Source organism: Mustela nigripes, chromosome 8 (genome assembly GCF_022355385.1).
Source record: "Mustela nigripes isolate SB6536 chromosome 8, MUSNIG.SB6536, whole genome shotgun sequence".
Lineage (NCBI taxonomy): Eukaryota > Metazoa > Chordata > Mammalia > Carnivora > Mustelidae > Mustela > Mustela nigripes.
This window is the reverse complement of record NC_081564.1, coordinates 27,665,470-27,691,922: the sequence shown is the minus strand read 5'-3', so window position 1 is coordinate 27,691,922 and position 26,453 is coordinate 27,665,470. Positions and strand designations below refer to the sequence as shown.

Below are 26,453 nucleotides of genomic sequence, written 5' to 3'. Positions count from 1 at the left end.
CAGGGTTTCAGAACTCATGGTTTATTGACACTTGAGCACAGTGACCCCTGGGAGGAAACCAAGTTTCTGGCCCCTTCAGCCCGGGACTCATCCCTACAGACAGAGGGAACAGCCATCCTGTCTTGGGACAAGATGCCCCTCGCAGAAAACACCTCTCCCAGGAGCCCTGCTGAGATATGCACAGATAAACCCTTGGCAAGGTTGCATGGCGCATGAATGGCAAAGCTTGGCATGTTTGGCAAAGCTGTGGAGCCTCGGCAGAAAGTGCTGGTCTCCTGGGGCTGCCTCCTGGGGGCGACCGGCAGGATCCCAAGGCAAACCAGCTTACTCTGCACAGGCCCAGCAGGTTTCTGTTGAGCCCTTGTCAGGGCTAGGCCTGGGAACTGGCGTGGCTGTACCCCTGGCCCCGGGACTATACCCCACCTGTGCAGGGAACCCGGAACTCTGAGCCAGTAGGGCACGGGAACAGGCGAGGGCAGCGTGCTGGCTGGGGAGGGTAGGGAGAGAGTGGGCTGTGGCCAGAGGCTGGCTCGGGACCTCAGAGAGCCTGCATGTCTCCAGTGGGGCCTGTCCCCACAACTGCCCCCTTAAAGCACACCTCCTTCCTTGGCCTGGGTGCCAAGGACAAGCGAGGTCAGGAGAGCCTGGCTGTGCCCAGCCCAGCTCCATGTCCTTCCACCTCACAGCTACAGGGCGAGGCGGGGAGCTGGGCCCAGTCTGCTTCTCCCACCCCTGCTGGCTCAGAATCTGTTCTACCTGTAAAAGCAGAGCTCTCTAGTAGGGCTCTCTCAAGCTTTTGTGTTCCAGATCGGGTGCAAGCATCAGCAGCTCCATTCCCTTCCAGCCCACTTAACTGTAAGAATAGACCCTAATAATACTTCATCACTCCTTCCCGCTGGCAACAGGGGAGGGCTTCCCTGGAACTGGCAGCAGCTCCCCAGGACAGCCCTGGACCTTCCAGAATCACAGCTTTCGTGCAACCCTGGGCCCTAGAGAGGAGAAACTGAGGCCCAGGAGGGCTCCGTGACTTGCTTAGCTCAGACAATGAGCTAGTGGCAAAGCTAGGATTTGAGATGGAGACTGGGGTCCTGGCTAGGGGCCCTCTTGGGACTGTGGCCCGAAGAGGAGGGGGGCCAGGGCTTTCAGAGGCTGAAGATGCCCATGGCTCCCAGTCTAGGTCAAGAGGGAAGAGACCTCTATGCCTAGGGGCTGGCCCAGAGCTGGCATCTGTGCAGAAGGAACAAGGGCTCCCTCAGCCCCAAGGCAAGGACGAGCAGCCCCAGAGAGCAGAAGCCTCTGCCAGAGGGGTGTGTCGCTGCAACAAGCCCGAGGCCGGGGCACGAATCAGACTGGCACACAGTGAGATCTGGGCTCCACGGGTGAAGCTCCGCTCTTGGTGGCAATCATGGAATCAGAGACCGGCAAAGAAGGGAGAACAACAGAAGTCCCCGCTTCCTCCCTCTGCTAAGATCACGCCCGGGGGCAGCCAGGCCAGCAGTGAAGGGCAGGGCCACATGCTGTTGCCAGCCTTGTGCCTGGAAGGGCCAAACAGGGGGCTTTGGGCCCCCAGAAAACAGTGGGGCCTTCAGATCCAGTGAGAGCAATACTAGGTCCTTGTTGGCTCCCATCAAACTGTCTCTGAATTGCAGCAATTGTGTTTAAGATGCCGTCCATCAGGAGCCTTGAGGGTCACGGCATTGATCGCGTCATCTGGGCTCCTTCATCCCTGCTGCGGGAGTGTGGGGTAGACGCTGAGGCTGCGGGGGGCCTCTCCCACTGCCCTGATGCCTCTTCAGAAGGCGCCCCTCGGTACACTAGGATCAGGGTCCTCCCTGCACTCTCCTGGCCAGCCACGGCCATTCCCAGACCTGGAGGCCTGGGTCCTCCCACCAGAGAGCTCTCTCTCTGGGCCCTTGACCTCTGCCTGGACTCTGCAAACAGCCCTGTCACTTCCCACTGGACACCCACACCACAGCCGCCTCACTGGAGTCACCCCAGTTTTGCAGCTCCTGAGCCCCGCCTGGCCAGAGCATGCTAGGGAATGTAGAGCTCTCCCCCAGGTGGTCAGGCTGTGGGCAGAGCAAGGTGACAGGATGCCCGCTGTGGCCAGTGAGAGACAGGAGGAGAGGTTTTGGGGGCTATAGAGCAGTTGTGTAGGATGGGCTCCGAACAGAGCCCGAGCACCCCCGGGCTGCCTCTGGACTTGCTGGGGCCTCTAAGCGGTGCTTCCCAATGAAACCCATTTGATTACCAACACAAGACATTCCAGTCAAACGAGGGAGGCTGGCAGGACCATGGTCACCCTGATCTCCCGGAGCCCCGTGGTCTGGCCCAGTCGCACAGCATAGCCTATGCTCTTCAGGGCTGCTCTGCTGTCAGCAGCGAATGGAATCACAAGAGGTGGAAAGAACACGTCCGGGAAGAATTCTAGCCCAGATCATGCCACTGTAACAAAATAAATCCTGCTTTTGTAAAAACGGAAACATCCCTATTAGAATCCGTCCCAGGCCCGGCGGTCCTAGCCTTTACCTAAAGCTGTTTAAGGCACTTGAATGGCTTATTAACGCCACCTGGAAAAGTTTTTGTTTCAATCTTGATTAAGGAAAAAAAAGTCAGTAATACTGCAAAAGAAGTTTCTTCAAATAAAAAAAAATCAATACTTAAGTTTTCTAAGAATAAAATAAACGCTCAGCTCTGTTTAAGTTATATGACACAACATGTCCACTTGGCACTGACAAAACAGACAAAAACCTGAAATACTGCTTCTGAGTTAAGACTTCCCTGGGGTGGGGGGCGAAGACCACAAACAAAAGACCCACGTGTCATCATTCTGACCTTCCCCTCCCTTGGTGTGTGCAGGGCTGGGAGGGAACCAGGGAGGCTGGGGGAGGGGCCCACAAGCGCCCACCACAGACCAGATCCCTGGTGCTCCCTCCTTCCCGGTGGGGCTGCGCTCCCCACTCTGGGAACCTGGCTTGGCAGGCCAGGAGCAGCCAGGCGCATCTGGAAAGAGAAGTCCTCCCAGTTGTGACCAGGGAGGAGCCAATGAGAAACCTGCGCCGTTCACCCGGGACACACTTGGAGGTGGCCAGTGCCCTGGGTCCACCCGGGGTCTTACGTGCAGCGCCCTGCTGCCCCAGGCGCCCGCCTGGCATCTTTGGTCTGGCTGCGGCTCACGCCTGTGGCCTCTGGTCCTGCCCCCACCCAATGGGGCCCGGATAAGAGCTGCCCCACTTCTCAGGTCCTCTTCTCTTTAGTGAGGTCTCTTCCCTAGGCCTCCTACGAGATCCGGGCCATCCCACTGCCTGTGCGAGCAGGACATAAATAACCCATCCATACCCCCCAGCACAGTCCCACAGCCTCCAGGACGGACTGATGGCAAGCAGCACGGGGGACTCGGGGCCCTGGGAAAGCACTGTGAGGGGGGCATCTGCCCACCCCATCGCCACTGGTCAGGTCCTAAGGCATCTGAGGGGGAAGGGCATGGGATGGGGCGGGGGGTGGGACCCGATGGCCTGCAGCTCCTAGCTTCTCTGTGGAGTGCTGGTCTCTGGCTCTGAGAGGCCAGAGGGCACATCCCCTGCCCCCTGGGCCCCAACCTTCAGTAGGTCTCGGGGGTCCCTGAGGAAAACCACCATGACTGTGATGTTGTCATGGGAGCCCCGTTCCCGGGCTGCGGCCACCAGCTCCTCAGCCACCTGCAGCCCGCCACCCTGCTGCCTGACCAGGTGGCTCTGGACGAGGCCGGCGACTTCCTGGTGGGGGACGACATCGAAGAAGCCATCACAGGCCAGCAGCAGGTAGTCCTCGGAGCCGGTCAGCTCCCGAGAGGCCGAGTCCGCCTCGCCTGACACATAGGGCTTCTGGAAGACATCCCCTGGGCACGGGAGAGAAAGGCCTCATGTCAGAGGGCCAGGCTGCCCACTGCCGAGTGCCATCCCGCCAGGCCCCCGCCACCCTCCTTCTGACACCCATGCTCACTGGTGAAATTCAACACTCACGGGGTGCTAAAGGCTATGAAAAAAACAAGAGGGCGACGTGGCAGACTTATCCAGGTGTCCCAGTGGGCAGAGTCACAGCCCAGCTGGGCCACAGGTCAACTTGACCAACAGCCTCTTCCCTTCCAGTGGAGCCAGGCCCGGAGTCGGAGAGTTGGGGTGGCTGAGGGAGAAGACCTTAGCTTTCCTTCCTTATACTCAGGTCTGTAGCTTCCCTTCCCCTCAGGACCCTCTCCCTGGGACCCCACATCCAGTCCTCTAGCAAGTTCTGGTGGCTTTACTTTCAAAGTGCTACTGGAAGCCACGGCCTCCTCCTTATACCTTGCCCAGGCCCTCGGGTCCCCTCCTTCCACACCTGCCCTCCAAGGGCACACCAGCCCCCACCACTTTCTGCCATTGAACTGCCTGGGGTGTTCTGCTCTGTGGAAGGAGCCTCTGCTTGGAGAGACCCACCCGGCTACCTCCTCACTGCGGTGTGTCCAGATGCCCACTGGCGGCAGCAGCAGGGAGAAGGGCTCTGAGCCGGCACGTGCCAGGCGGCCGAGCGACGGGTGTCACATTGTGGGGCTCAGCAGGAACAGAGTGGCATCGAAGTACCAAGGGGAGAGGTATGGGGTGTGGCGGCCAAGCCCTAGTCTGAGGCCCAGCAGCAGCAGGATGCTGACAAAACAGGACTATGGAAGAGGATTTTCCCTTTATTTTTTTTTAAGATGGAGAAAAGAATCAGCATGAATGGGGAGAGGACAATCGATAATCCTCATTGATGGAATATTTGAAAACGACCTTCCAGCACATACAGTAGCTATCCAAGGGTCTCCTGGTAGGTTTTTCTGGGGAAATGTTTTAACAAGAAGAGACTCGCATACCACTTAAACTGGGATTACGTGTGTGACATGGAAGACCTTGAGGTGTTTGCTCATGCACTAAATTCACCAGGGGTCTCTCAGTCTGATTCCACGGCCCCACAGACCACAGGTGCTGTATTTCTCAGCAGAAGATGCTGCTGTTCTTGAGAGCTGGGTGACCCTCGGGCCGCAGACGAGAGGCCTTGGTCTCCCACCCTCATGCCTCCTTACCAATGGCTCTGGACACGGCCAGGGTCCCGTTGACTCTCCAGCAGTCCATGTGAGACACGAAGCCACCCAGTGCCTCGATGCGCTCCTTCTCGTCCTATGGGGGACAGCCAGAGTAGGCGCTGGGGCAGGGTCCCTGGCAAGGCTGCATCAGCCAAGATGCACTGGTTCCCGAGACAGTGCTGGGAGCTGTGGCCCGGGAATGACGCACAGAGGAGGCATTAGGAGAATGGTGATGGACCACGAATAACCTGCAGGTCCTCCTCCAGCTGCAGCAAGGGCCACCTCAGTCCCAGTGCAGCCACGGCCACAGATCCTCGCTGCCTCATGTTTCACTCTGGGATACTGTCTCCTCCTTGCTAGCCACTGGCAACAGCAAGCCTGTGCTATGTGTGGCCACCTGGCAGGCCTGTAAGAAACCTGAACTAGGCCCTGTCCTTTCTTGAAGTCTCTCTGCCTCTACCATGCCCCTTCCCACTACCCGGAAATGAGCAGTACCACTATGCTAGACACTGGGGTACCAGCTTCCTCAGCTGGGAGCTTCCCATGCCCCATGGGACAGTGTCTACTGGAGATCCCAGTCCCCTCTCTCTGGGACCACAGAAGTGGGCCCCTCCTCTAGGTCTCTGTGCAGATACAGACCTACTGCAGGGCCGGAGGGTGGGGGAACACCAATAGCAAAGGCTGAGCCTCCCATGTGATTCCCTGTAGATGAGGGCAGCAGTGGGACCTGGAAGGTTTGCAGGAGCCCTGACCTGCCTGCATGGCTCCGTCTGGGCCTGAGAACCCGCTGTGGTGTGAGCAATTCTAGAAAAAGGCAAAAAGGAGCATGAACACAGGCAGGGAAGGAGGAGGAAGGAGTAAGCAGGTGGAGGGGGAAGAGAGACTCAGAAGAGTCTGGGGAGAGGTATGTGGATATGCAGGCTGGCTGGGGGGTTGTGCTCTTTGCCACGGTGCCACACAGTGGGGCTCAGCGGGGCTCGGGAAATGCTGCCTGGAAAAGTCCCCGCTGGGCCACAGAGGTAGTGTAGCTTGACAGTGAACTTGCGGGGATGCAGGCAGGCAGGAACCCAGAGGCTTGCATCTAGTCCTGACTTAGACTGCATTTCACCTCACTGCCTGTCTTGGGGTAGGATGGTCCAACGGGGAGCAGACACCAAATGTGGTGATGGTGGAGGGCCATAGGATAGCTGCCACTTCTCAGCTGTGTGCTCTGGACAAGTTACTTAACCTCTCTAAGCCTCAGTCCTCTCCTCCATATGATGAGAAGAGCATATGTAGGAGGCGAGGCCCAGGAATGCTGTCATTCCTGGCTGCTTTGGTGATGGCTGCCTGACACTCCCTGCAGTGCTTTCCAAATCTAGAAACCACAAAAGGACAGCTCCGTTCAGTTACATAAAAACCAAAGTGTTTACAAGGCAAAAAGCCCCTAAACATAGACAAAGCAGGGGGCTATTTGGAAATCACCCTGCAGACAAGGAGCTGACCTACAAACTGATAAGAACAACAGCAACAGCCCAGGAGACCTGTGAGCCAAGGACAAGAAGGAAGGGCTCTCCAGAAAGGCAGTGTAAATGACCTCTGGTGTTGGAGAAGATGCTCGGGCTCAGTCCGTTAAGACAAACAAACCCAACAGCTGCTTTCCTTCCTCTCAGATTGGCAGGAGCCAGTGGTTCAGTGCGACTGTGGGCAAAGGGACTCCCGTGGACACACAGCCTGGGGGGAGCAGTGTGGCAACCATGCCAGGACCACCATTGAGAACATTCCAATCCCTCCATCCCACTTCTAGGACGCTGCTCTATTAACGTGCTGGACCCTGAGCCATGAAATACAGTACTGAGTCATCTACCACTGTGTTGCTGTTAGCATGAAGACACTGAGGAAGCCTCCAGATCCATGGACAGGGCTGGGGAAGACTGGAACTCCGTGGAGCCCTACCGGAGGGTGGGGGCGCTTCCCATGCTAATGTGGAATGCCCTGGAACACCCATACACGTGGGGAAAGCCGAGCGGGGACAGGGCATACGGGCGTTCCCCAGTAGCCAAGTCCCTGCTTCCCTATATAAGGAGACAGACTAGACACCTGGGAGATGGGGGTCCGTGGAGGAAGACCATCCTCATATCTGGGTGAGGACCCCGAGGTTCAGACAGTTGGTGACCTCAGGATTTTAGCGCAGGCTCTACCCAACCAAGACCCAAGCCTGGCTCCTTCTGACCCTGGCTCAGCAATACCTCCTCCCTTGAACCTTCTCCCCCCATAGCCCAGGTGGCCGGCTGACCCCTTGCCATATGCATGAAGTGTAGGATCCCGCCCTCTGACCCCCCTTCCTGGGCTGCCTGCTGGGCAGAGGGCCCAACTCTCCCCCACAGCTCTAGGCTCCATGTCACTGTGGTGAGAAGGACTTACTTGGGACTCTTGGCTGTGAGCTTTCAGGGACCACCCCCAAACTCCAGTCACTCAAGTCAACAAGAGCCCTCCCTCCGGGGGAACACTAGGAGTTCCCTTTGAAGGTGGTCCAGGGCCCTCTTACTTCGATGACCATCTGCCGTCCTGCGCAGTGCGGTGTGATGGGGGCTGGGGATGTCTCAGGCCCAGAGGGAGGGGGCCCTTACCTGTCGCTCAGGTCTGTGCGGCTCCATCAGCTTCACCACCTGTCCCTGCTGCACTAGGATGACTTGGGAGTCCCCGAGCCAGGCGATGTGCAGGGTCTTTCCTGCGATGAGTGCACACACCCCCGTGGTGCCGCTCTGGAGCCGCTGCCAGGAGAGAGGAGCATGGTGGGCCGGCTGCCGGCTCGGAGGGCTCACACCCAGCCAGCCAGACCGACTCCTGGAACAGTGCTCAGCCAGAAAGAAGGAACGGACTGCTGAAGCACATAAGGACATGAGGTGTCTCCGCTGCACGACAGGAGAGCAGAGCCTGTGTGGTCTCGTCTGCACACAACTCTAGAAAACAGGAGCTCTAGCATCTGTCATGTCTGAAAGCAGATGAGTGCTTTCTGGGGAGCATGTGGGCAGGAGGGTGGGGTAACAAAGGACAGAAGAAAACTCTTCAGGGGTGGTGGCTGGGTCTGTAACCGGGGGGAGGGTTACACAGCTGTAGACAAATGCCAAAACCTATCCAACTTCACACTTTACTTGTTACTGAACTGACGGTATGTTGTATGCTGGCAATATGTGTAATCTGTTGTGTGGATTACATCTCCACAAAGCTACCTTAAAATAACAGCAACCTGATCTGAGAGCCTGCTTCAGAGAATCATTACCCTGGGAGGTGGCCCAGGGTGACAGAGGCGATGGGGGCTGAGGCCTGTCCCTTTTTCATGGGGTTGCCACTTAGGTCTAGATGTTATATGGTTTTCTGGTAAGATGCAAAGTCTGCCTTTGCTGATTTCCACTGGAGTCTGTGCTTGGAGCGCCTGATGACAGCGAATCCCCTCCCAAGTCTCCTGATGAGCCACGTCAACTGGGGTGGGTCCTTTAAGCGCTCTGGGCCTCAGTTTCCCGATGTCTAAAATGGATACCATTTTAGTAGCTCCCTGGCAGGGCTGCTGGGAGGGCCCCATGAGGTTCTGTGGGTAAGGTCCAGTGGGTGGCAAGTTCACAGAGGAGGTGTTGGATGTGTTCTTTCAGAAACAAGGGCCGCATCCCTACATGGCTACAGTTCCTGAGGAAAGAATACACACAGTAAGGGGCGCCTGGGTGGCTCAGTGGGTTAAAGCCTCTGCCTTTGGCTCAGGTCATGTTCCCAGGGTCCTGGCATCAAGCCCCGCATCAGGCTCTCTGTTCGGCAGGGAGACTGCTTCCCTTCCTCTCTCTCTGCCTGCCTCTCTGCCTAATTGTGATCTCTGTCTGTCAAATAAATAAAATCTTTAAAAAAAAAAAAAAAAAAAGAACACACACAGTGGGCACCAGCAGCCTGCCAAGACCCTGCCCAGGTGAGTGGGGGCAGGGTGGGGGTTTGTGTGTATTATTTTTTTTTAAGATTTTATTTATTTATTTGACAGACAGAGATCACAAGTAGGCATAGCAGCAGGCAGAGAGAGAGGGGGAAGCACACTCCTTGCTGAGCGGAGAGCCTGAGGCGGGGCTCGATCCCAGGACTCTGAGATCATGACCTGAGCCGAAGGCAGAGGCTTAATCCACTGAGCCACCCAGGTGCCCCAGGGGGTTGTGTGTATTAATCATGGGTTTTATTTTCTGTATCTTCTTTTAAAAATAAATTTTTTTTTTTAAATTTTCAAAACTTTTAAGTAAATTCTACATACAACCTGGGGCTCGAACTCACAACTCTGAGATCAAGTGTCCCCCGCACTTCCGACAGCCAGCCAGGTGCCCCTCTATTCTGATGTTCTGACAAACTGGGTACTTGCTAATCGTGGACTGAGTTCCTCTCCCAGGACAGGCTGGTCCTAGAAATAGCAAAGGTCCCCCTCCCTGAGTGCACAAACTTCATGCACGAGACAGTTGGCCTGAACCTGTGTCCTCAGTCACATCCTGTGTCTCAGGCCAGTCCCTTTCTCCTGGCCCGGATGGTGGCAGGTGGCCTCGATTAGAGCCCAGAGCCCAAAAGGGTTATTCAAACTATTCAACCCATCACTTGCTGTGACCTGCCTTGCCCTGCTTCGCCCAGGCCTCCGTGTGAGGCCACTGGGAAGAATCTGCCACGGGGCGCTCCCTCCCCCTGCCTCCAGATCAACCCTGGTGCGGGGCCTCTCTGATGTGAACGGCTGCGGACTGCATGCTGTGTGTGAGGCCCGTTCACTGGTTCTCACCTCTCGCTTAGCTTTCCCGAGAAACATCTCGTCAGTGCGCTGGAAGGCTTCTCTGAGGGCTCTGGCGGGGTCCGTGGGCAGCTCGGGCTGGCGGGCGACATTGGTGTGCACGTGGACAGCGGCATAGCGGGCGGCATCCACCCCTCCGTGACCATCAAACACGGCAAAGTAGGCTCGGTCCGTGGGGTCCTGGTGGGGAGTGCCGTGGGAGTTACACCGCCCTCGCCCTGACCCAGGCTATCACCTAGCTGGATGCTCTGGTCTAGAGGGTGGAGCCCAGGCGCTGACTGGGGTGGGACTGGAAGAATCAGCACGGCCTTGGCCATCAGCACTGGAAAAGGACAAGCCTCTGGAGCCTTGGTTCACTTTCTGTAATGAGCTGCTGTAGCATAAAATGAGGGAAGGGGTGCCAGGTGGCTCCCAGTGCCTGAGACCAGGCAGGGCTCAGCAACTGTTGAGTCTGGGGTGGGTGTGAATCCTGGGCTCCCTGCTCCCCCGTTCTAACAGGCTTGGGCAGGTCATTCCCTTTTCTCAGTCCGTCAGCTAGGAAAGCAAGGTAGCTGGTGGTTGCTCCAGCCCAAAAATGCTGGGCCAACGAATCAGTCCTCTGCTCCCCCCAGTGGTGTGCTTGGAGGGCACAGCTACAGGCATCACTCCTGCCTTGGCTCTGGCTGGCAGCTCCGCTCAGAACCCTGGCTGGCCCTCACCCCTGATGCAAGGTGTCCTCAGCTGTTCTGACTGAGGCCCAGGAGGAGGCGCACTGGAGGTGAAGCACTCACGGACAGGCCGAAGAGCTGGTTGAAGGCGGGAAGGCACACATGCCGGTCCTCCATCTTGCGGCGGGTATTCCGGATGGCATGCATGGAGACCAGCCACGGCCCTGGAGGGCCCCGCGCAGTCGAGGGCACCTGCTTCTGCCACTGGCTGCACACTTCCCAGAGCCGGTTAAAGAAGGTGTGTGCCAGGCCCTTGGCATCCAGCACTGCTGGGCACAAAGGAGGACTGTTAGGGAGGCACCGATGCAGGCCAGCTGGGCTCCAATCACTCTGCCTGCCTCCCCTTTCCCCGTGGCCCCTGGAGGTCTCCAGACAGTGCCTACCACAGCCCTGCACGCCCCCCCCCCCCCCAGCCCATCAGCCCCAGGGGCATTCCAAGCACCCTAGCCTGTATATGACAGCCTGTGTCATCAGTACTGGGCAATGTCTGCATGGACAACATGCTCAGGAAGGAGCCTCCCGACCCAGTGTGAGCAGCTCCACTGACGGGACCCCTCCCCAAGGAAACAGCCAGAAATGCAAAGGTAATTTCAGGACAAAGCTTAAAATAATTTATAATGGCACATTAATTAGAAGCAATACATATCCAGCGACAGAGTAAATGACGGCCCAGTCTCTTGATGAAGAATTAAGCTGCTATTAAACAAGATTTTCACAACGAAACACGTAATGGACACATGGACCAGCAACTGCACCCCCGGGGATTTAGCCCAGAGAAATTAAGACACCGCGCGCACAAAACCCTGGGTGCCCCAGTGTTCACAGCAGCCTCACCTGCAATGGGCAAAAACTGGAAATGGCCCAGATGACTTTCAACCCGAGAGCAGGTAAACTTTGGTACATGATGCCACAGCATACTACTCACGGAAGGAAGGAAGGGAGGGAGGGAGGAGTGAACTCCTGGCATGTTATAGAAACTCAGATCAATTTCCAGAGAATGGTGCAGAGAGAAAAAAGCCTATCCCCAAAAGTTATATACTCTAGGATTCCATTTCTAGGCATTCTTGAAATGATGAAATTATGGAAGCAGAGAAGATTAATGGTTGTCAGGGTTAGGGACAGGAATATGGGGCATTAGGGTAGCCCACAAAGGACAATGTGAGGGATCCTTGTAGAATTGAACCGTTCCGTATCTTGACGATGTCAAGATCCTGGTCGTGATGGTTTACTATAGTTTTTTAAGACCTTACCATTGGGGGAAACTGGGTAAAAGACACATGGAACCCCTGTTATTTCTTACGACAGCATGTGAGCCTACGGTTGTTGCCAAGTTTAATGGGAAAAAATTAAAGGGTAAAACTAAAATGGACTTCTAAAGAGTGCGTGACGGTGTAGAATGCTTATGTCACAATTATCAAGGAAAAAAATGTCACAGCAAAGAAGGAGAACAGAAAATCCCACACACAGTTTGATCATGAGGACCCAAAAAAGCCTTCAACGGCTTGGACCAGAAAACTAAAGGCAGGAAAAGCATACAATCAAAATGGCAGCAGTGGGTGTCTGCAGGTGGTGGTTTGACAGCGCATGTTTTTTTCTTAAGACTTTTTTGGTGTTTTCTTAATTTTCGAGGACAAGTGTTAGCCCCAGGTGATGGTTTCAGAATACGTCCATAAATTCTGTAATGCTTGATTGGGAGCCTGGTTCCTCCCGGTGGCCGTGGACCTTAGGGACCTGCTCCTAATGAACAGAATCAACTGGAAATGACCATGAACTGCTTCCTGAGAGGCGCTGTGGCTCCCACCTGGCCTATTCTCTCTCCCTCCCTGTCTCTGTCTCTGTCTCTCTTTCTCCATCTCCCTGGTGAATCACTGGCCCTGAGGAGAGCAGCCGTCATGGCGGGAGGATACTTAAGCAGCCTTGTGGAGGGTCCATGTGGGGAGGGGCTAAGGCCTCCTGCCAACAGCTAAGTGGCCAAACCCCTTCGAAATGGAACCTCTGCTCCACTGGCCACAAGCCCAGGGCCACAATCTCATTGGGCCAGAACCACCAGCTCAGCGGCTCCCAAATTCCAGACCCACAGAAACTATGGGATAATAAATGTTGGTTTTAAGCCACTAAATTTTGGGGGGAATTCATTACACAACAGATAACAGCCCCTACAACACACACACACACATACACACAAACACAAACACCCCAAATCCTACCTAAACCTGCCTTTTAAAGAAAAGCTTAACAAGGAACTAACAAGGAACAGGTCCCAAGGAATCCTTGGGTGGTAAGCCTCAGAGGCTCAGGTCATTTCCACACACAAAATGCTCCTGGGACTCTTGCTGGCCCAGGTGCATGCAGCAGGCACAGGTGAATTGGAGCCGGTCACCTCAGAGGGGGGAGGTGTCAGAGAAGGAAGAGCTCCTGCCCAAAGGCAGAGGCTGCAGAAGAAAAAGGTAGGGGGGCGCCTGGGTGGCTCAGCTGGTTAAGCATCTGCCTTTTGCTCAGGTCATGATCCCAGGGGTCTTGGGATCGAGCCCTGCATCTCCTCCCTCTCCTATTCCTCCTGCTTGTGCACCCTCTCTTGCTGTCTCACTCTCTGTCAAATAAATAAATAAAATCTTTAAAAAAAAAAAAAAAAGCAAAAAAGAAAAATGGGGAGAGGCCAGGGAAGGCACAAGAGGCCACGGAAGACATGTCTGAGGGAATCCACACGTGAAAGTGGGGGGTGGGGGGTGGGTGTGTCTAGTACTAGCCATTGTAGGCACACCCAGGACACAGGCACCATTCAGGTGTTTGGCAAGAAGTGGGAGACCAGCCAGGCTGGCCTGAGGGGCTGTGGGAACAGGAAGGCTCAGCTCTGGGAAGACATGCCCACACGTGCTCAGCCCCCTGCCAAAAAGTCAGAGACCCCTCGTTCAGCTGGACTGCACAGCGCTGTCTCCCTAGCCTCCTCCTCCTCCTCTCTGTAGACAGTTACGTTCAGATGACCATCTGGGCTCCTGGGCTCCTTCCCTCTCCCTCTGGGATCTGCTTCTTTTTTTAAAGATTTTATTTATTTTATTTGTCAGGGGAATGGCAGGCAGAGGGAAAAGCAGACTCCCCACTGAGCAGGAAGCCCAATGTGGGGCTTGATCCTAGGACCCCGGGATCATGACCTGAGCCAAAGGCAGACGCTTAATCAACTGAGCCACCCAGGTGCCCCCGGGCTCTGATTTTATTAGGCCTGAGACACCTGGTGAGGCACAGGGCACCACGTACTCTCCTGCCTTAGGTTGTGCTACCATTTCCATCAACACATTTGAACTTGAATTTCAGCTTCAGCAAAGGCAATTACCACTAACAATGATAAGCAATGGTAAGCCGTGGACCAACTGGCTGGCTCACTGACTCCTGACGCCACTGGCAGGACACACCTGCTTTCCCTGCTGAGGGCCTCATCCTGGCGCCCACAGGACCAGCTCACTGGAGAGGGGCTGGCTGGTGTTTCCACATGACCCAGCCCTGGGGGGTTTAGTCATAACTCTGGTGTTGAGCAGTGGTGCTCATAATACCTGCCTGGAAGCCCATTTTGCAGGAAAGGGCTTCAAGATGATAGATTTTCCTAGGTTCTGCCCCAGTGACAGGGAATGCTGATCAGGGCCGTGAGCCCAGGCCTGAATGGAGGGCCAGGGCAGGCTGTGAGTTCCCACCCCAAGGGGCCCTCCCCCGCTACCCTGGCCTGCAGGAGCCCCGTGTAGGGCCTTCCTGCCAGCAGGTGGTGCTGGTTTCCCGCTGGGACTCTGGGGTGGGGCACTCCCTCTGTGGGGCTTTGCGGAGAACAAAGGCTGCCAGTCACTGTCAGCTGCGGTCTCCTGCACCTCCCAGGCAGGAATGTGAGGCCATGCTGGGATGGAATGTGGGCAGGGAGCCAACGGAAGGGGGGGGCAGATGAGAATTCGGCATGTGCTGAAGCAAGGGGCCACGTGCATTTGTCTTCTTTCTCCCCCAGCCTGTCCCTTGTTTTGCCCTAAACACTCACACTCAGGCTCAAGTTCAAGTAACACAGATAACAAATACGGGACAAGACAGAAGTAACCATATGCAATATATAAAGAGACTAAATTGATAAAGACTGAAGTAATCATAAGCAATATATAAAGGAGCAAATCAACAAATTATACAGGAGGTCCCCCTAGCCACGATTTTGCCTTCCGAGGTTTCAGGCACCGGCAGTCAACTGCGCTCTGGAAACGGGGTCATCAGAGGGTACTGTCAGAAGGTTAACAGCAAGGGCACCTGGGTGGCTCAGTCAGTTAAGCAACCGCCTTTGGCTCAGGTCATGATCCTGGAGTCCAGGGATGGAGTCCCGAAGCAGGCTCCCTGCTCAGTGGGGAGTCTGCTTCTCCCTCTGACCCTCCCTTCTCATGTTCTCTATCTTTCAATCTCTCTCTCTCTCAAATAAATAAAAAAAATCTTAAAAAAAAAAAAAAGGAGAAGGTCAACAGTAGCCCAGTGCTACACGGTGATGCCTACATCACTCACCTCACTCCATCCTACCACGCAGGCATCTCACGTCATCACCAGAAGAAGGGTGAGTACAGACCAAGAGAGAGGACGACCTTCTTGTAACTTTTACTACAGTGTATTATTATCACTCTTCTATTTTAGTATCAGTTGCTACTCTCTTACTGTGCTTAGTCTATAAATTAAAATTTATCAGACGTGTGCGTGTATAGGAAAAAAATGCAGCATATACAGAGGGTCTGGTGCGATCCGCAGTTTGAGGCATCCCCTGGGGGTCTTAAAGTGTATCCCCCTTGGATGAGGTGATGGGCGAGTTTTCACCGTATTAATTCCCAATTTCATTAATTCCTTCACTGTATCAGGAAAGTGAAACGAAGACATGCAAAGAGCGAGCTCTGATTTTTTTATCATGAGGTTCCCTGCCCATTTCTGGGTTCCCCAAGCGGTGCGGCGTGGTTGGGGGCATGCCGCACTAACCAGTACCCCAGGAGGAGGCAGACCGATGGCCCCTCCTCAAGCTAGCTCTCCAGATGCCATGGAGTCTCCACCTGTCAGGGTCCTGAGTTGGATCAGGTCGGGCAACCGGCCCAAATACAGGCATTTTCTGCCAACTGGACCCTGAGGCCGCCCCCAGGAGCCACGCACATGTCACCCTCCAGCTCCTATGCCACCTGGGGCAGTGTCAGCTGAGGCAGAAGAGCAAGTGGGCGACCGAGCTGCCACCTCAGCTTCCTCCCACGTAGAACGGGAAAAGCATTATTCATCTCCTGGGCGGTTCCAAAGCTCAGGGAGACAGCGGCTGCACTCCTCCTGCCGACCTGAGGCTGGAGCGAGCGCTCTCTCCACATCCAGACGGCCGTCAGGAGCACGAGTAGACGCTGCCCTCAGCCATGTGCTGCCTATGACCGCCCTTCCTCCAGCAAAATGGGAAGGGCGGTGGCGGCCAGGTGAGCCTTGACAGCTCCGGAACTGGCATTCCCCCACATCTCACCCCATCCCATCCTTTTTCTGGTGCCTGAGTCTGTCGTCTGCTAAGCATCCCAGCCAGAGAGGAAAGAGAACTCACGGGTCACAGGGGCCTTCTCTTCCTCGTCGTCATCTTCCTCCTCCTCCTGCCCCGGCAACTTCCTGAATTCAGAAAGGTCTGTCTGTAGCAGCTGGGAAACGGCCTCGTGGGCCAGAGATGAACCAAGTGGTGGTGCGGCGCCCCTGCAGACCGGAACAAGGAGTGAAGACGGGCTGGCACCTTGGCAGAAGCTAAGACCCCAGTGCTTCCCCGAATGCTCTGGATGGAGACCTTCCCACTCAGGGACACCCGTCTAGAGGGAGTGATGACCGCCTGTGCCACAACGTGCGGCAACAAGCGGCAGGTTGGCCTCTGGGCCTCAGGGAGCTGGATGGGACACTAGCTCGATGCCGTTTACCAGGTCCTGGGCTACAGCAAGCACGGGTTGGGGCTGTGGGGGGCTGCACAAACTGCCTGGTGTTCAGGCTGATGACGGCTCCCGGCCACCAACCCCAGTTGGGGCCCTCTAGCACTTCAGGAGTCTTAGGGGTTGAATTATGTCCCTCAAAGTTCTTATGTTGAAGTTCTAGCTGCCAGGGCCTCAGAATGTGACCTGATTTGGAAATAGATGCAATCAGTTATGGTGAGGTCATATAGAAGGGTGGGTCCCTAATCCAGGAACCCTGGTGTCTTTATGAAAAAAGCCTGAGCTCAGTGGGGCCGTGGGCTGTCAGGATGGACCAAGCCAGCTCACTCTGACCTTCATGTTCCCGGACCCGGGTCTCCACACTGCAGGGGTAAGAGTCACTAATTCTGCTTGACTCTAGCAAGCAGGCCCTTGGGGAGGGGGCGGAGGGGAATGGTGCACCAGGGTTGAGCTGACCACAGAGCTGACATCCCCCAGACACAGATGCATACAGGGAGAACTGTGTGTGAAGACGAAGGCAGCGCTGAGGTGATGAGCCAGAAAGTACCAGAAGGAACCAGTCCTACCAACACCCTGATCGTGGCCTTCCAGACTCCCAAGCACTGACATGATACATTTTTGTGTTTGAACTGTTTGGCCTGCAGTGCTTCCCACACCGCAGCCCAGAAAGCCTTTCCTGGCTCCCCTGCGCAGAAGGGGTCCATTCCTCTGCTGCCCCCGTACCGCTAGATGCATCCTGACCTCGGAATCTGCCTCCCCACCAGTGGGAACCCGTCACAGGCCAGACAATGTGTGTTCGCCTTTGTGTGTCTGTCCTCGAGGGCTGGGGGTCCACACCCAGGGCAGCCAGTGCCTCTCTGCGGGGCAGATACACCTGTTTTTTCCCTGAGTACAAGGACCTCCCAACAGCCACGCAAATGGGTCACTTCTCTTTGGGGGCTGGGCGTCCACAGTGTGTCTATATATAGCCTTAGGAACCTACAGGGATGAATCTATGTTTTTTTTAAAATGAGAGGGTGACTCAGGGGAGAGGCCTCTGGAACTACCTTTGAGAAACAACCAGCCAAGACATGAGAAATGAGTTCCCCTGCCATTTGGGGATTTCCTGCTAACGACTGGGTTTTCCTTTCTCGCAGCGGGGAGAAGCGGTGCTGTTTTCTTTGCTTCTGGGGGGTGGTGCCATGGCTTCCTGCAGGCCTGAAAGGCCACCAGGGCAGGGAAGCAGCTTCCGGCCTGAAGACAAAGACAATGCCTGGCCTCAGGCCATAGGCCTTGTTTCCTGGATGTGCCCGCCCAGGGGTTCCCCACTAGCCTGCCCTCCCGCCCTGCAACATCCTTCCGGGGTCAGGGCTCCTAAAGACTCCAGATGATGCCCGGTAAACAGAAGGTGTATGCAAGGCCAGGTACCCAAGAAACATTCCATTTCCACCTGCTTTGGGGTTTTCAAGTTTGCAGCCTAGCAGCTGAGTTGAAAATGGAGAGGAGGGGCACCTGGGTGGCTCAGTGGGTTAAGCCTCTGCCTTCGGCTCGGGTCATGGTCCCAGGGTCCTGGGATCGAGTCCCGCATCGGGTTCTCTGCTCAGCGGGGAGCCTGCTTCCTCCTCTCTCTCTGCCTGCCTCTCTTCCTATTTGTGATCTCTGTCTGTCAAATAAATAAATAAATAAAATCTTTAAAAAAAAAAAAAAAGGAGAGGAATAATTTACAGCCTGAGGTGTGCACTGATCAGGGACCTGAGATGGGACACAGAAACGCTGACAATGAGGGGAAGATAAGACGTAAATCACTGCACTCTTGAACTTGGTGATCTGACTTCCCAACAGTCTCATGAAGGACACGATCTACAATCTGAAAAAACACCAGGCACCACTCTGCCTGGGGCCCCCGACACGTCAGCCACAGGGAGGGGAAGGAGAGGGACAGGAGCCCCCAGGAAGCTGCCAGGAACATCCGTGGGGGTGCTCCTGACAGGCAGACTCAGCAGACAACGTGCGCTCGCACACATGAACACTGTGTCTACATGGGGAAGAAATATTAGAAAAGAACAAGAGGAACCAAAAATAAATCCATTAAGGTGAGTAGGATATACATGACTTTAAAATATAATGTTTTAAAGGTGTTTTAAAATGGATTCATTAGGGGAACCTGGGTGGCTCAGTGGGTTAAGCCGCTGCCTTCGGCTCAGGTTATGATCTCAGGGTCCTGGGATCGAGCCCCACATTGGGCTCTCTGCTCAGCAGGGAGCCTGCTTCCCTCTTTCTCTGCCTGCCTCTCTGTCTACTTGTGATCTCTCCCTGTCAAATAAATAAATAAAATCTTTTAAATAAATAAATAAATAAATAAATAAAATGGATTCATTAGGAGGCTGATGGGGGCTATGACCCTTGGCCTCTCTTGCCCTCATGGGTAATCGTCTCAGGCCTGCTCTGGCATCCTGCTAATTAATGGGGTACCTGCTCGACACCTGAGCCTGGGCCTGCCACAGGGCCTCAAGGGGCCCCAAGTCATGTCAGGCAAATCCTGCTTTTCTCCTACCTGTAGCCTGAGATAGCTGCCCTCCAACATATCTAAAACCTGCTCGCCCCCAAGGCCCTGCACCCTGCGAACCCCAACAGACAGACCCCTGACTTCTCCAGCTCAGGCCCCTCCCTGGGCAGGAGAGCTGGTCACCGGCTACCCTCCTCTTTTTCACCAGCTTCCATCTCCACTGCCGTGAAGCAAAAAAAGCCCAGCCTTCTGGGATCCTGCCCCTCTGGCCCCATCCCTCCTCTGTGCCCTCTCTTCCCCCCACTAGCGGACTGATGGCTCACCCCGGTGCCCCTCCCAGGCCTGGCCCTATAGCTTGTCCCTCTTCTGACTCTGAGCCAGCAGCCTGTGGCTCTCCTGTCTCTGGGTTCGCATGCATGCAGAGCTAGCACAAGCACCAATCCTGCTGGGCCTGCGTTTCTTCCCACAACCCCTAAAGACCCCACAGGGGGCCTGGTGGCTGCTGGTGGGACAGACCCTGTGGGACCCAGGGCGCTGAGGAAGGCAGAGCCCTGGGAGCCCTCCCCTCCCCCGCATGCAGCAACCCAGGCCTATTCTGTTGCATCTACTTGCCTTATGTCCCCTCCAAAATATTTCTTCAAAGCAGAACAAAACAGGCCAGTGACACTCTCCATACATGCCACACCCTAAAGGGGTACGGTCACTGGGCATGTACGTCTGAGCTCAGTGGGGCGTGGGGCTGTCAGGAAGGACCAAGCCAGCTTACTCTGACCTTCATGCTCAGGGACCCGGGTTCCCACACTGCAGGGGTGAGTAAGAGTCACTAATTCTGCTTGACTCTAGCAAGCAGGCCCTTGAGGGGTATGGAGGGGGATGGTGCTCCAGGGTTGAGCTGACCAGTCCCCAGCATGCTTGGGGACACTCAAATGCCAGGATGCTGAGGCTGGGGGCGTGGTCTGACTCAGGGGTGTGGGCCTGGCCCCTAGGGAGGGATGAGGCTCATGTAGACTTGGTATGGGCTGCTAGCCTTTACTGTCTATTTGTTTTTCCCTTCTAATCTGCTCAGCCTGTTGTGTCTCATCTCCGTGCCCTGGCTGCTGGCCTGTGAACAGTGGACAGCACCATCACCTCTTGGGTCATTGTGACTAGGGGCACATGGCCTGGCCCTGCCCCACCCTGAGGCCTCGGCCGGGCTCTTAACCCCCCGGTCTCTGGCTCCCCATCTGTGAAATGAGAAACAGGACTGGCTGCACCTGTCATGGGTTGGACTGTGTTCCCCCAAAAGAGTTGTTCCAAGCCACCCAGACCGGGCTACTTTGTGACAGCAGCCCTGGGGAAGCAATGCAGCCCCATCATGGGGGTGTCATTAGGCAGCACAACTGGCACAGGGCAGGGCATGCGGCGTGAGCGGCAGCTGTAGTCCAGTTTGGCAGGTGGCCCATGCCAAGACCCTTGCTTCCGGCCCCCATGCTGTCCCCACCTGGCAGGCCTGTCACCTACCTGCTGCTCAGGAAGCCCAGCGCCAGGTCAGCCAGCTCGCCCTCCACCTCCTCCTGGCTCAGCACGGTCCCCGGGAGCTTCCATGGTGCAGGGTTCTCTGGGCTCAGTGGAGCTGGGAAGTCGCAGAGGAAGGCGTCCAGGAAGCCTGGGATCTCCTCTGCCGGCTGGCTGCTCTGCTGGGGGGCTTCAGAGGCCATGCCCAGAGCATCCCGGGGCGGGGGGGGGGGTTGTGTCTCTGCTGGGATCCCGATGGTCTTCGCTCTGAGGAGAGACGTGAGGGTCAGAAGACACAGGGGGGATCGGTGCCCTCACCCCACAGTGCGGAGTGCGTGGTGCCTTGCTTTTTCTCCTTCACCTGGAGGCATCACGCAGCAAGTGTCACACCAAGCCTGGGGCCTCAAAGCGGAAGGGCAGGGCTACTGGCCTCACAGAGAGTTCAGGGGACCCAAGTAAGGGGGAGCAACAAGCCTAGTTGGTGTCCTGACACAGTTCCAAGAGGGGCACTCGGAAGCCCAAGAGAAGTGGCTTCAGGAGACAGAGCTGGGATAAGAAGCCACATGGATGCCTTGTGACAGAGTGCAAGTGGCAAGTGACAGAGAAGGCAAGGATGTTCCTGGTAGGAGATGGCTGGCATGGACAAAGGCAGGCAGGAGAGGGACACCGGGGCCAGCCCATTGAGGCAGGAAAACACAGCAGGTAAATGGATTCAACTTGACCCTGCGAGCTCGACAGACAGAAGGTGAGGAGGTGATGCCATCACGTCTGTGAGCCTAGTGGAGAGAAGGAATGCCTGTCAAGGGAAGAAAAAGAAGGGCCTGGATGGTGCTGGGGCTGGTCCTGGGATGTTTTGGATGTGGACCAGAGGGGGAGTAGGAAGAGGCCACAGAGGCTGCAGGGCACCTCGGCGTGTGAGCAGGAGAGAAGCGAGGAAAGGGGGACACCTGTGATGTGTCCTCTCTAACAGAAAGAGCCCTGGGCCTCCTGAAACCCAGCTGAAGGAGAGGCACCAGGGACAGCCCAGGCCACTGACCCCACTGCTGTGGGCACTGGCTTCCCCCTCTCAGGCTCTTCATGCCCTGTCCTCAGGAAGGCCAAGTGCTTACTAGCTGCTAGGACCTGTGCACTGCCCATTGACAACCCTGGGAGCCAGGGTGAGTCCCCATTTCACAGACAGAAACACTGAGGCTGGGAGATGATGGGGTCCAGGAGGGATTCTGGAGCCCATACTCATCACCATCCCACCCAGCTCTTCTCCCACAAGGGCCTTACTCACGGCGGGCTCTCGCCACATCCACCTCCCCAAGGTGGGCCTCCAGCTCCTCCCCCCAGCTCAGGGCCTCCATGTACCCTCCTCCTTCACCCTGCCTCCCAGGGTTCAGGGGCCAGTGAAGGCCTGTGTGTCAGACTCCTACATGGCCCACCTGCACTACCGCCTCTTATGTTCAACCCTCCAGACCCAAATGGTCCCAGAGCATCCCTCTTCTGGCATACACCCTCCCCCATTTGCTCTATAGGCCCTACTTCCTACCCTACACCCACGTGTGCAACGCCTGGGCCACCAACGCCAAGCACAGGCCCTTGTCTAGCCCATTCCCCTCCAGCCTGTTCCCTCTGAGCCTTCCCAGGGCTGGGGCACCCCCAGCGCCTCCACAACACCCAGGTGGGAAGCTTGCTTTGGGAGCAGAACCAGATTGAACTTGAGGGTCCAATCCCAAGTTGCAGGCAGAGAATTCGGGGAGCAATTTCACGGCCCATCCCCTCCCTGAGGCCTTCCGGGTTCTGACGAGTACAAGCAGGGAGAAAGAAGGCATGGCAGACTCTTCAGGAATTCCTCATGCTTACAAACGTTACCAGAGGGCAGTGGTGACAGGGGTTGGAAATTGGAGGCTGGAGGGGCCTGCCACCGAGAGGAGGGGTGAGAGCCCCCTCAGGACCCACACCCGTGGGCACAGCTGCCCTTGTCTAGAGCCACTAACTCAGCACAAGTCTGTGGCAGAATAAAGAGGAAAAAAAAAAAAAAACCCACAAGAAGAGCATGGGGTGAACGGGAAAGGGAGTTAGTTAAGTGCCTAATCTGGAAAGGACTTGCAAGGACAAGGGAGGGGGAGTAAGTGAAACAAAACAAAACAAAACAAAACTAACCCAAACCCACGAAACCTCTCTCCTTCAGAGCCTTGTCAAAGTTGACTTTTAAAAGCAGACACAGAAATAATACAGAAATTAGGGCACTTATGATGGAAGGTTATGGGGACGGATTTAAAATCATCGCTCTCACCCCCACTTTACTTATCAGTAGAATTAAACACAATGCCGACCCGGGTCACAAAAGGCAAAGAGGAGTCAGGACAAGAGCAAGTTAGACAATGAGGGGAAGACTTTGTAAAATGGGGAGATCAGAAAAGGCGGGGAGCCTCGTGGGGTGGTGGTGAGGGTCGCCTGGGGAGCGAGCGGGCCGAGCTGCTGAGGGAGAACCAAGCCAGGGAAAAACCAGAAGATGGTGAGAATTTCCCAGCAGGCTCCCACACCCTCCAGCAGAGAGAGAGGCCAAGCCACCTACCTCCTCTGCTTGCTAACAGCTCTGGCCTATTGCTTAAGGGAGAAATGTGAATAATGCAGGCCTGGTCCCAAGCAATAGCTGGGGCTCCAGGCTGTCCAGCTGGATGCAGTGCTGAATAGGGCTGGGGAGGGGGACTTGCTTGTGAGTCCGGATTAGTCATCAAGACAAGGAGGGGCCAAGGGAGGTACACTGGGCTGCCAACCCCTTGTCACTTGCCTCCACCAGACTGGCCAAACATGGCCCATGGCCTTCTGGCTCCCGGAATGCTGCTGCCCTGCACAGCCCATCAGTTGGCAGCCACAGCAGCGGGAATAACGGCCATCCCAGCTAACACCCACCAGCAGCCCCCAGCTGCCCGCGCCCATGGCACTCTCCCTGCTGCTCCTCTTCCCCACTCCCAGCAACCTGCTGTCATTCTCTCCAGGTAGGGGTCATGACAGGTAGGGGCTGCCAGTGGGGGGAGAGAGCAAAAGAATCAAGTGACTTGTTCAAAGTCCCTCGATGGGGTTCACCCTGGGGGCTCACCCGCCCCCTCCCCCCACTGGGTCACCAGCCTGGGAATTCAGTCACTCATGGCCTCTTCTTCCATCTCTGTGCCCATCACTCTGTTCCAGCCCCTCATCTCCCTGCTTCTGTGATTTGCCTTGTCCAATCCCACTTTAGCCCCACCCCTACCCCAGACCTCTTTGAGCCAAGCTCTGCTGAACTGCAACACCTTTGGGGTCCAAAGTGCCTTCCATGTGCTCAATCCCAAAGAAAAAAATATTTATTTTCCTCTAGTTTATCGGTTTTGACTCATAAACTCAACTAACGCATATTTGTACAACTGGCTTTTTCTTTTTCTTTTGTTTTTTTTAAAGATTTTATTTATTTATTTGACAGAGAGAGATCACAAGTAGACAGAGAAGCAGGCAGAGAGAGAGAGAGGGAAGCAGGCTCCCCGCCGAGCAGAGAGCCTGGCCTCGATGCGGGCCTCGATCCCAGGACCCTGAGATCATGACCCCAGCCGAAGGCAGCGGCTTAACCCACTGAGCCACCCAGACGCCCTGGCTTTTTCTTGATTAAAAAAAATTTTATTTATTTAAGAGAGAGAGGGAGCATAAGCAGGTAGAAGGGCAGAGGGAGAGGATCCTCAAGCAGCCTCCCAGCTAAGGGCGGAGTCCAACCCAGGGCTCGATCCCAGGTCTGAGCTCATGACCTGAGCTGAAATCCAGAGTTGGCCGCTTAACCGAGGCACCCAGTCGCCTCAACTACTTTTTTCTAGATGGTACAGACAAAATACTTGTTGAGAGTCCTGCACAACTTCAGAACCCAGGAGTAAAGCAAAAAACAGCAATCCTTAAGAAAGGAAACTGTGTCATCGTTATAACAGTATTGCCTTCTTTATTAAAAGCTTTTCTGTAAATGGAGAATCTTGTTTATTCCTAAGTAACCACTGCGAAGAATATTTTGTCAATTTTCTAGATCTTTTCCTACACATGTATCTTTTTTTTCTTAAAAAATGTACAGTAAAATACACGTGACATACAATTCATTGTTCTGCCCATTTTCCCCTCTCCAGTTCTGGGGCATTAGGTCCACTCACATTTTTGGGGACCCACCACTTTCTTAGAGGCTTGACTTTCTCAACTAGACGCTCTGCTTCCTGAGTCAGGAAGCCCACCCCTGCCCTCCGAGGCATGAGCCCGGCCCTCTGTGCATGGCAGCTGGCAAGTGTGACGGCAGAGGGAAGACACAGGCTGCCTTCTGCCACTGCCAGTGGGTGGTGTGGGCTGAGATAAGCACCCTGAGGCCCAACACCTTCAAAGAGGAAGTTAGGATATTCTGGGGAGAACCCTGACCATGACCGTGATCAGAGGAGAAAGGTTTTAAAGGCAGGGATGGCCTCCAGCAGTATCTCAAAGGAATTCTACAAATGGACTGACTGGTAAAGAGGTTTACAGCTTTCAAAGTGGTATTTGGAGTGGTATTTGTTTTGTTACCTCTTGCACAATTCTCCTGAGAATAAGCTGTTAGGCCACACTGCAGATGAAGAAATAGTCTCCGGAAGGGTAAGCTGTCTGCCTAAGGTCACACAGGTAGGAAATGGCAAAGCCAGACTCACAGAAGGTCTCCTGATACCTTTTGTCGCTTTGGGCTTGGTTACAGGAGGGAAAGAGTGAGATCTGATAATAGGACATATATGGCCATGAAAGCCAGAAGTAAGGGGCACCTCGGTGGTGCAGTCGGTTGAACGACCGGCTCTTGGCTTCAGCTGGGGTTGTGATCTCAGGGTTGTGAGATCGAACCTAGTGTGGAGCCAGGCACTGGGCTCCGTGCTCACCCAGGAGTCTGCTGGGGTTTCTCTCTCCCTCTCCCCTGCTTCTCACTCCGGCTTTCTCTCTCTCTCTGAAATAAATAAATCTTAAAAAAAAAGAAGAAGAAGAAGAAGAAAAAAGGCCAGAAGTGTGCTAAAGATGACCTCACAGAGCTGGCCTTACAGTCCATCTCCCATGGTGGGAGTATAGCCCTGCCCACAGGCCTTGCCCCAGGAAATACCATGAGGACATGTGTCAGTCAGGCCATGTGTCCTGCTGGGTGGAAGGCTGTGCGGGAGGAGTCCATCACTATCAACTAGCCCTGGCTATGTGTTAAGCCCTGCATTAAAATCTCTAAAACGGGGTGCCATTTCTCCCTACTGTATAGACGTTAAGAGGATTGCATGAGGTCACAGAGCAACCAGTGGTGAAGTCTATCACCTCCCTGCCTGATATTCCTATCTCACACACCTAGGGCTGAAAGGGCAGCAGCCCAAGCATTCGCTTTCACTAAAACACTCGCTTTAAATCACTTGGACGGGGGCCACAGGCGGGGGCAGGCCGCGGGGTGAGGGCACGTGGGCAGAGATGTGGACCCGCAAAGGTGCAGGGGCTGGTGGGGTAGGGGTCAGGGCAGTGGGCCCAACCCAGATGCTCCTAAGAACAGGGGATCGGACACGGGCAAAGGGGGGCACGTCACCCCTCAACATCCATTCTGCAACACCGCCTTGGGTTCCCACCTGGTCTTCGGTTTGGCCACACCCCCGCCGGCCCCTGGCCCCCCAGGTCTGCACCCTTGCCTCCCTGGCCCTCCAATCCTCTGCCTCGGGTTCTTCAGGTCTTTGGTTACTCCCTCCGTTCTTCAGTCCCCCACTCTGCCCCTGAACCCCTTGGGTCTCCCCGTCTCGGCCTCCCTGCCTCTCCAGTCCCCCTATTCCGCACCCTCCGGTTTCTCAGCGCCCCGTTTCCCCACCTGAGCCTCACTCCTGCGAGGTCAGCCCCCCGTCCCAAGCCCCGGGCCCCCTCACTCTGGGGACCCCCATGGCCTCACCTGCTACTCCGCCGCTCCCTGCCCCGCGAGCCGCTCCTGGCCGGCCCCGCCCACTTCCCGTCCCCCGCCGCC

General features: G+C 55.6%; 1 protein-coding gene across 1 annotated transcript; it reads right to left on the bottom strand.

Moving 5' to 3' along the window:
• PPM1F (protein phosphatase, Mg2+/Mn2+ dependent 1F) lies at nt 1-26,453 on the bottom strand. The gene is made up of 8 exons (XM_059409000.1): nt 26,382-26,453; nt 20,477-20,737; nt 16,125-16,267; nt 10,625-10,827; nt 9,846-10,034; nt 7,684-7,827; nt 5,075-5,168; nt 1-3,877 (listed from the first exon to the last, which is right to left on the bottom strand). Exons 2-8 carry the CDS (start codon nt 20,671-20,673, stop codon nt 3,525-3,527), a joined length of 1,323 nt encoding a protein of 440 aa, XP_059264983.1. The 5' UTR covers nt 20,674-20,737; nt 26,382-26,453; the 3' UTR covers nt 1-3,524.